General features: G+C 34.3%; 1 protein-coding gene across 1 annotated transcript; it reads left to right on the forward strand.

Annotated features, from left to right (window-relative positions):
- Positions 1-1,790: 1,790 nt before the first annotated feature.
- LOC129217456 (testis-expressed protein 264 homolog) lies at positions 1,791-9,856 on the forward strand. Its single transcript, XM_054851756.1, has 3 exons — positions 1,791-2,067; positions 6,603-6,824; positions 9,445-9,856. Exons 1-3 carry the CDS (start codon positions 1,807-1,809, stop codon positions 9,796-9,798), a joined length of 837 nt encoding a protein of 278 aa, XP_054707731.1. The 5' UTR covers positions 1,791-1,806; the 3' UTR covers positions 9,799-9,856.
- The last annotated feature ends 424 nt before the right edge of the window (positions 9,857-10,280 follow it).

Consider the following 10,280-nt stretch of genomic DNA (forward strand, 5'->3'; position numbering starts at 1 on the left):
CAACCATCGTCATGGTAGTCTGTTAAAGGAGAGTAACATCCTTTTTGGTGAAGCGAGGATAGTATATAATTCGTTATTGCTAAAAAAAACAGCCCTGAAAAAAATATAAATAAAATCAAACCGCACATGGTTTGTAACTATGAAGGCGAAATTTTCCCTCCTAAATAAGTACTAAAAACAACCATTGTCATGGAAATCTGAAAAATCAGAGCAACATCAAACTTGGGAAAGTGAGAATAGTACGCAATTCGTGATTGCTCAAAAAAAAAAAAAAAATATTATTTAATGTGTTTGGACTGACCCGTTGATAGCAATCGAAAGAACACATTTTTCCTGCTTATGAAAGCATTCGTTTGGGACTTTAGATTCATATTGAACTGAAGTTATAAATAACCTTTTTTTTCAAGTAAGTTTCAAGAACAATTCTAAACCTTTATTTACGCAATTGGTAACGATTTCATTATTGGCACACAATAGTAGAAAGCTTAATCATTTAAAATTCTTATCTACTGTCAATTCTTTTGAGTTAACAAACAAAACACTTGTAATTGGTTTTAGTAAGGGATTTTCAATTTTCTCTCATGATTCTGCTTTTACGACTAGCAAAACTCAGTAGTTGTGATTATCTTTCTTTTTTGCTTGTTTTTTCATTTCTTATAAAAAAATTTGAATTTAATGCGCGCTTTTTCCCGCGAGATTCATCTGAAAATGAGCTAAGGCAATTGAGGTCGCGATTATTTTATTTTTTTAATTTAATATAAGTTCTTGTACTACTAACTACTGTAATATATTTCACGTAAAAGTGTCAAGTCCACCCTTTATGGTTTTACAACAGGATACGGTACACAACGCAACAATACTTCATTTAAGTTTCATTTGCATCAATTATTTCCTTTCAAGAGAAAAGCAAAACTGCCAGTCTTCCCAAAAAGCGCAGCTATTACATAACTGGTTGCATCCAATGAGATCAGCGATCGCATCCTCGTTAACACGCCCCTCCAGTGCATCAGCAAAAATCGTAACGCCAGCGAAACAGCGATAATCTTACAAATCTAGTCTTCCACTCTACCCCGTTCTCCCGCCAAGCGAGCTCAAGTTTCCACTATTGTAGGTTTTCTCCATTTTATAGAGCTCACTGCTTGGCTCCTTGGCTGCTACTGGCAGTTTTCAAGTTGATTTTACATTACATTCAGCTCAACAGCTGCTTTTATGACAGCAACGAAAGACAACATAAAAGTAAAAACTTTTATTGAAGAAAGGATGGAATTGTAGTGAATTTCATGTATGCACTTCTAATAAGAAAGAAAATCAAAAAAGAGAGAAAAGATTAATCCATAGATATTTCACAGTAAACTATCAATGAGTCCTTTACTTAAATCTTGAAATTACACCTAATACAAATCGATATTATTCGATAGATCAGCGCAGTACCTGTGGTTAGATTTTTCTTTAGTTAAAAGTCAATTAAATAATTTAAATTTACTTATACATTTTTTTTTCCAAAGACTGCGTTCGACGAACCTCCTCGGTCGACCGGTAAGTAACCAGTTACAAACCGCAATGTTCTATCATCTATCGGTTACCTCACCGGTTACCATTTTAAGCTGTTGATTGGTGGATTGGAGCACGTGATCATTAGCTGTCACGTGATTAACTAACCGGGTGCTACCGGTGAGGTTCGTCGAACGCAACCAAACAGTTCGCGAATTGGACAGTTTAACTGTAACTATGTAATTTTTGTTGTTAAATGCTAATTGTCTTTTTTCTTTTTAATCAAGAATCATGGATACCCAATCTGCCGCTACAATGGAATCTGCTGGTATAATTATGGTATTGATTCCAGTCCTCTTAATTCTTATTTTATTGACGATAGTCGCCCTCCTGTGGCATTCTGGCTACTTTCTGCCTGTTGATGTTAAAACTTGTAAACCTCCATTCGATGAACTAGAAGTTGCTTACAAGTTCGTAAGAGGATCTCATAAAGATTGCAGTATGCTTTATGCAGAAGCACACGGTTTAGCTCCCCAACTGAGATGTATTGGCGTATATTATGACAATCCGAGGGAGGTTTGTGAATTTTCCATAATTTTTTATGCATTATATATAATTTTGTGAAAGAACAACAACTCTACAAGAATTCACTCTTATGCATACATTTCTAACTGAAAGTCGTTTTCTCCTCACCCGAAACTTTTAGCTATCAACTTATTTGTGTTTTGTGTGTTTCAAAAACTTTCTCTTGTTGTTTTACATTTGTTGAAAAATATTCCAATTATTCATTAATTTTATTCTTTGTTTTATTTATTTAGTTTTCGAAAATCTGATATCAAAAGCGCTTAATGCTTTTTGCAACATAAAAAGACGTCACTAAAGGTTTAACATGAATTTTATGTGAAAATTAGTTGAAATCTAAGTTTTGGAATTCAATATATTAAGATTCTAAAAAGCATAAAACTAATAAATTCTCATAATTCGAATGCCATTGTATTCTTACTACCATAACGTTGTTGCACATAAAGATAGAATAAATGTGGATCGATTGGCGAGGCTGATTTTAGCAGGTGTGGAGCCTCAGGTCAATTTAATTTTATTAATCAAACAAAAAGAATTAATGAAATCCTTAAAGAGCTTATAATAAGTCAAATAAATATGATAAATTTTTATTAGTTTTTGCAGAATCAGAACTAGTACTGATTTCTCAATAGCATAGGATAATAAATAATAAATTGCCACCATTAAGCCAGTACTGTCGCAGAACTACACATAATATACCGACAGTCCGGTTATCACATGCAGAGACTGTAACTGACTTGTCAATCTAGAATAGTCCAGTTGGATGTCCTCTCATTGAAGCTGAGATTACCTTTAAACTGATAGCTGAAATTATTTTAGCACAACAGCGAAAGTCTGTAAGCACTGGTGCTACTCAACTCATGATGTGAAGGTAAAATCTTTAAGTTTTAAGCAGTAAGCTTCTGTCCTTAACCCGGGGCTAAGGCAGAACTGCATGCAATTAGAGTTGGTAGGTTTTGACAGTTTAAACTAAACTCAGTGGCGCAACAGCATGATGGGAGTTAAAGCCTACTTTGCCTATCTCAATGTTCCTGACCAAGGGCTCTATGGGGTTTAAGGCAGATGTTTGGATGAGGTAGTCAACTGAATGCAGAGCCCTCAGAGTTTCGTTCCCAAGCACGCTCCGTGTTCATTTTATGAATCCACCGAAGGGATGAGAGGCATAGTCAACCATGCCTGACACAGGGATTGAACCTGGTCTGCAGCTTGGAAGCGCGAAAGGCTTTTTTTAAGCCTCTGTGCTTATTTTGAGTTGTCATATCCTCCTTGTCAAATACTGTCAAAAACCAGTTTTAGATCAACATTTATTATTAAATTCTAAATGTGCTGAAAAGGAAATGCTACACTCTAAGTGATTTTAAGGTGAATTTAATGTTGAATAAGTCAATATCAACCTCAAATCATCTTTATGCTGCTAGCAAATAGCACTCATTAGAAGTAAAATGCAGATACAGTTGCAAGGGTTCCCATATGCAAAATTTTAAGGGGGAGGGGGCTCAGATATTTTTCCTATGGTTAAGCAGGATATTTTCCCAATACAAACCGATTTCAGTACAGATTAGAGTTATTAAAATTTGACATTTTCAATGATTTATTCATTAATGGCTGGAAAAGAAATGTTCTTACATTTTTGAAAACAAAAAACTATATAAGCTGATGTATAAGCTGATCCCTCTAATTTGACTTTAAAAAAGGTTCCAAAAAATTATCGGTTTAACATGCGTTATTTTGATTTTAGATTTGCTAAACAATTTGTGAAAGATCCGTTCTTGTTTATCAGTATTTTGTGAAGGGTCCGTTAATAGACCCAAATATCCTCTGGCCAGACCCCTGATTCAGTCTAGATTCCAACCTTTAAATACGTAAAACTTTAAAAGTTTAACTTAATAATAGTGAATTTAGTAACGATTCCAGTGATGTAATAATCGTTATTTTAGAATTTTGAAAATAAATGCAGGGTTTGAAATATGGTTCAATTTCTAGGGGGGAATGTCCCCCTTTACTTCAGATTCCAGGGGGAATTTTCGAATTTGGGGGAGAATTTTTATAAGTTCTGAAAATTTGTTTAGAATTTTTTTATAATTCATTTTTATTTCATCTTTTTATTTATTCATTTTTTTAAATTATAATTTTTTTAGTGAAAAATCAACCCCATTTTCAAATAATTATTCAGTAATTTTGCAATTTTATTTTATTATTTCATTTTTAAAAAAATATTTTACAACTAAGTAACATACACATTCATTCAATTATTTTTTTAAGTAGGCCATTTTCTGGATCTAATTATCCGAATGGGGTTCGGTCTCCATTGTTTAGAATAATATTTCTATTGCACAAAGACTTTTTTTTCTCACGATCAAAAAGTTGTTGTTGTTATGTCTGATGACGTGCAGAGTGCGAAAGGTCTAGATGTCTCCAAAAGTCTTGATAACAAGATCTGCTAATTCTGGAGCCCGATGGCTGTACAGGATTTCAATTGGTGGTGCTCCAAGTTGGAGGAGGGAGCGAATAATGGCCTGACAATTAAAAACATGATCCCGGGTGAGTTGTAAATGGGGGCAGTGCTTGCAGATGGGATAGGATTTATATCAGAAAACTGAACCATTTCTGATCAAAAAATAAAGTAAGAAATTGCCTATGCCTTTCGAAAACGGACTGTCATTTCCAGCAGCTTTAAGATCGCATTTCGACCAGTGGATCGGAATCGGTTGATGTCAGCGAATCGGAATTCGTCGATGTAACTTGAATTGCTTTGAATTGATGGATGCTTGATTAAATTTTTTCCATCTTTCCAAAATAAAAATGCATTTTGAAATTTTTTTATCTTTTCTGCTTTCCAGTATGGGGTTTGTTATCGAGTTTAAGAATTTACGGGGGGGGGGGGGGGGGGGGGGGGGGGGGGGGGATCCCGCATGGACTTTTGAATTGCGCAGGATTTACCGTTTTTGTGCACGTTTTGCGCAATCCCGCGCTCTATTTCAAACCCTGTAAATGGAATCTTAAGTAAGAATAGGGGGAGGGGTTTGAAAACTCTTAGGTACCCGTACAATGGGGGAGGGGGGTCAGAAATTGCCAAAATCTTTCTTAGGTAATTAATTAATGTCCCGCAATACCTGAGCTGAAGGTGGATGTCCTCTCATTATAGCTGAGATTACATTCTAACTAGTAGTTAAAATTAATTTAGAGGTGGAAGTTTTCACTCTTTTGATGGATTTCTGTCTTTAAAAAAAACTTGAAACAGTTTAAAAGTAATTAATGGATTAAATATGCAAAAAATTCAGACAAATGATATTTTGTCCGGAACAATTTTTTCTGGGGTGGAAAAAATGTACATCCCTGGTTAGACCTGTTCATTAATGTATAATGATATGATGTAGACTTATCTCATGGTTAAAGGTTACACTCTCTGGTACACTGATGGTTCTAAAATTAATGAAAGGACTGGGACTGGGGCTTTTTGTCCCGGTGATGGCATTGAGTATTCTTGTCCTTTGGGCAAGTTTACTTCTGTTTTTCAGGCTGAAATTTATGCTATCCTGGTGCGTTGCAGTATATGCTTGAGTCGTGGCTATAGAGACCATTGTGTTCATATATGCTTTGATAGTCAGGCTGCCTTAAACACACTTAATAAGGTTGTTATGACATCCCACATTGTTTAGGATTGCTATAATTTTCTCTGCAATCTTGCAAAACTGAACAAGGTTACCCTTTGTTGGGTACCTGGACACTCTGGAGTGCAAGGAAGTGAGAAAGCCGACTATCTTGCTCGGAAAGGCTCTGATATCCGTTTAATTGGCCCTGAGCCAGCAATCGGGATTTCGAAAAATCTTTTTAGGACTGCTGTTTTTGATATTTTTGGTACAACACAGTACTATAACTGGCGCAACCTTGATGGACAGCTGCAGGCGAAATAATTTAATAGAGGTTGCCCTAGTATTAGAGTAAAGGAGCTCTTAAGTCTGAACCGTAACAGTGTCAGAAGCGCTATCGGCCTCCTTACTGGTCATTGTACCTTGAAGCGGCATCTTACTATAATGGGCGTCACTGATGACCCAATTTGTAGAGCTGTCGCTTTCATGAGGAAACTGCTGCACATATTCTGTGTGATTGCAATGGGTCTTTTCTGCCTACAGGTTTGAACACCTTGGCCACCACTTGCTTGATCCTTGGGAGATCTATAAAAATTCCCATTAAATGCCTGCTAATCTTTGCTTCGGCTACTGGTCTGTTTTAGGACTTCTGTTTAGGGTTTAGTACAATAGACCTCTGGTCGCAGTGCTTGGCTCTACTGAGCCCTCCTCTCCATCATTTCATTCATAATAACATCAGATATAACCCCAATTTTGATAAAAATTCTTACGAAAACTTTTCGTAAGAATTTCATCAATATTAAAATTATTTTAGGCAAAATGATATTATTGGTTTTGTTTCTTTAGAAATCCTTGTTATGTTAGTAATCTAGATCTAAATCTTTTTAATTTATGGATCTTAATTGTGGATTAAATACTGTAACTTGTGTATTTTTTTAGGTTGGAGAAAATCATATGAGATCCATTGTTGGCCTGATTATTAATGATGAAGATAAGCCTGTTGAAGAGAGAGAAAGACAAAATTTTTTGGCCAAAGGTTTTCAAGTAGCTAAGTTTCCTAGTGTAGATCATGTTGTGTATGCTGATTTTCCACATATGAGCTTCCTTTCAGTGCTGATAGCTGTTCATAGAGTTGTTCCAAGTTTTAGAACATACATTCAGGTATTGATGTTTTTTATTGAAATTATTTGGAATTTTGTTCTTTGTTTGGGGGGGGGGGGCATTCAACAGCAAGGAATGCCATAGCATTATTAATTTGCTTTCTGTAGAAATACCATTACATACAGTATAAAATGTTGTGTTTAAAATATTTAACTCCTTGAGCCATAGTGGCTTCATTAGAGTTCACTTGACCTAGCCATTTACTTTTTTTCATACAGCTGCTGTTTCCCCACTGGTGTTCCCATGTACGCCGTATTATGCGGTCTCAAACATTTTTTAGAATTGTAGCGTATACCCTCAAGTTTCAAAAATTGAAAATTTTCATTTATAGTTCAGATTCTATCATCGCATTTTTAAATTTTCCTAAAGCAAGAATAATATATTCATGTTAACCCACAAGTACCCTTATTTCTATATTTCTTAATAGAGACGCACCGAGTACTCGGCAACTACTTGGTACTCTGCCTACTTGGCCCATTTCCCGAGTACTCGGTACTCGGCCAAATTTTGATTAGGTACTCGGCCGATACTGAGTAGTTGTAAAAAGTTGAATATTGTTCAAAGCAGATTTTACAATCAATAAAAAAGTGCAAGCATATAATATACTACAAGCATTTAAAATTCAAATTTACAACTCAAATTCAAATTTTTAGAATAATGAAGTCTGTTATGCTTCAATGGAGTAAATCTTATATTTTAATGCCTCAAAGTTAATGAAACTTATTTACTAAAAATGGGGCAAAAAAGGTAAGTACAGAAAATATGAAATTTTTATACTATCAAATGGATTTTTGCCACTAACAAAATTATTTATAGGAAGAGAATAAATTACCTTTTCTTGAAAAATAAAACAACGTTAAAAGCACAAATGTGCAGGAACACTGAAGGCACGTGTTTTGGCATTACAAGGAATGCTTTTTTCAATGCATAAAATGTGAGCTTATGAATTTAAAGACATCCGACAAAAGTGGGATTTTTTTTTACATTCATTAGCTCACATTTTATGCACTGAAAAAGATGTTCCTGGTAATGCAGAGGCACATGTTTGCAGTGCTCCTGCGCATTTGTGCTTTTAACGTTGTTTCATTTGCTTTTAAAATTTATTTACGTTTGGTGGACTAGAAGTATAGATTGATATAATTTGTTTTAATTCCAACTTGATTAATCCTACCTTTTATGTATTTGCTTATTTTTAATTTAAAAAATAACTTATTTGTAAAATTATTGACACAAACAATTTAATAATACATAGTTAAAAAACTGGAATTTTGTTTTAAAAACTATTATTTGGACATGGAGGTAACAAGTTCAAAATTCATCACGTGTGTGTCGGTGGTTCTTCTTAAAATATAATTGGAACTCGGCCGAAGTACTACTCGGTACGTCTCTATTTCTTAACACTTAATAATTCAACGCCTTACAACCGCATAGACATATAATCTTCATAATGGATTTCTGGGAATATAACCTCAGAAAAACTAATGGGAACATCACTAAGCTGCTGAAATGCTTTCAGTTGGCTGAAAAATAATAAAAGACAAGTTGGGCACAAACAAAGCTACTGTGCCTCAAACAAGGTAATAGTAGCACATAAAAGCATAGGGATAATACATATTTTTTGTTTGAAATGACTTAATGATGTTACATCGAGTCTATTACAGTCGAGCCCATCTGTAGCAAAGTCAGAGGGATTAAATAAAAATTCGTTATAGGGACATTCCATCGTGACGAATGTAAACATTTAGACACTCTGTTTCATTGCATAACATGAGTTTTAATTGTCTCATAAGTATTTACTTGCAATTTTTCAGAATTTTGTGAAGGAAGAAAACTTCTGTGTAATATTCATGCAATAAAACACAGTATGAAGCACGTAAATTGGTTTTTAAAACTAAATTACTACAGTAGGATGCAATCTTAACATTTTTGCAACGTGAAATTCAGCTCTCAATTTCTCTAAAGTTTGGGTATAGATATTATTGTAAAAACAATGCAATGCGTTACTTCCATTCCTTAACTTTACTTTTTCATGCAGAATAATATTAATTTTTCTTGTATTGTCTTCACTCGTCTTGATATTCAACTAAGTCACTCGGTACAAAAATTGTTTCTTACTTTTTATGCAAGGTGAATGTTTATATATTCAGTAAATTACCGCCCATTAGCCAGGGCTAAAGCAAAAATACGTAAAATACACTGCCAGCTCAGTCATTTCCAGCCGAGGACTGCAGTTTCGTGCTTATTAGCACTCATCAGCCCGACGTACTAAAGTGACTGAGCTGGAGATGGAAAACCTCTTCAGGAAGCCAAGAGTGCAGAAAGAGTGCTTCTTTAAGAGGTTTTCTATCTCCAGCTCAGTCACTTTCCTATGCCGGGCTGTTGAGTGCTAATAAGCACGAAACTGCAGTCCTCGGCTGGAAATGACTGAGCTGGCGGTGTATTTCACAAGCTGAATGTTATTAAACTTCCTTAAATGTAGGAAACAGAAGAAAAATAAAAAAATTGTTTTAAGACTTATGTTTTATAAAAATATAGAATTAGTTAATGCAGTTTTAATGAATAGTTGAGCATAAAGCTCCTTTGTGATAAAATAGTTTAATATTGTATTTCTTGTTTTTAGGAGAAGAAACTGCAAGCATATCCTTTAATAGAAATATGTGATGGGTCGAAAATAGTGTATGTTGCTCCATTGTCAAACCAAAGTGAATTCTTTGTATATGAAGCACTTGCAGAAAGTGAGGAAGAAGTGACCTCTGAGAATACTGTTGACAAAGCTGATGATGGCTCAATCAAAGATTTAGAAGATTTGCCGGACACCATAAGTTCTGTTGATTCGCTAGTGGGTGGCTCTAAAGTAGAAGAATTGCCAACAAATGAGGAGATTCTCGACAGCTTAGATGAAAAAAACAAGATTGCTGGTAATGGCTCAGAAGCCAGTACAGAATCGTTTGAAGAACTACAGCTGGACTCTTGAACATTTTTCATTGTGATCTTTAACTCATTGCAAGTTGCTTTTGAGATTGTTTGCTAAAACAGGATAGATATTTTAAAAGATATATTTTCTCTCAATAGTTCTTGTTTCTCTTTAGTTCATGAAAAAATACTATGTTCTATAATAGTGATAAAAACTAACTGCAACCTGCAGTTCTTGTAATATAAATTATTTTTATGTTTTCTTCTGTTTTACAGTCCACAAAAGAAGTTGTATAATGTGGGAATTTGTAGATAGTGTATCTTGTATGAATTTCGTTTCTATATAAAAAAAATATGTATATCAAATGAAAATAATGTCTTCAGTATTTTGTTAGTAATCAATATGGATTACATAGATTTTTATTATATAATTTTACTCTATGAAAGTATTCAACAGCTTGCATTTTTAATTTTATTATTCCTATTTTGTTTTGAAAGTATTTTCGAAAATAAGATTTCCTTTTTAAAATTTACTTTAATTCA

This window comes from Uloborus diversus, chromosome 2 (assembly GCF_026930045.1).
Source record: "Uloborus diversus isolate 005 chromosome 2, Udiv.v.3.1, whole genome shotgun sequence".
Taxonomy (NCBI): domain Eukaryota; kingdom Metazoa; phylum Arthropoda; class Arachnida; order Araneae; family Uloboridae; genus Uloborus; species Uloborus diversus.

Excerpts from the sequence above, each read along its gene's own strand:
- LOC129217456 (XM_054851756.1), top strand. The coding sequence starts at position 1,807 with ATGGAATCTGCTGGTATAATTATGGTATTGATTCCAGTCCTCTTAATT. Across the intron at positions 2,068-6,602 it reads ATTATGACAATCCGAGGGAG|GTTGGAGAAAATCATATGAG; the intron begins GTTTGTGAATTT and ends GTATTTTTTTAG. Across the intron at positions 6,825-9,444 it reads GTTTTAGAACATACATTCAG|GAGAAGAAACTGCAAGCATA; the intron begins GTATTGATGTTT and ends TCTTGTTTTTAG.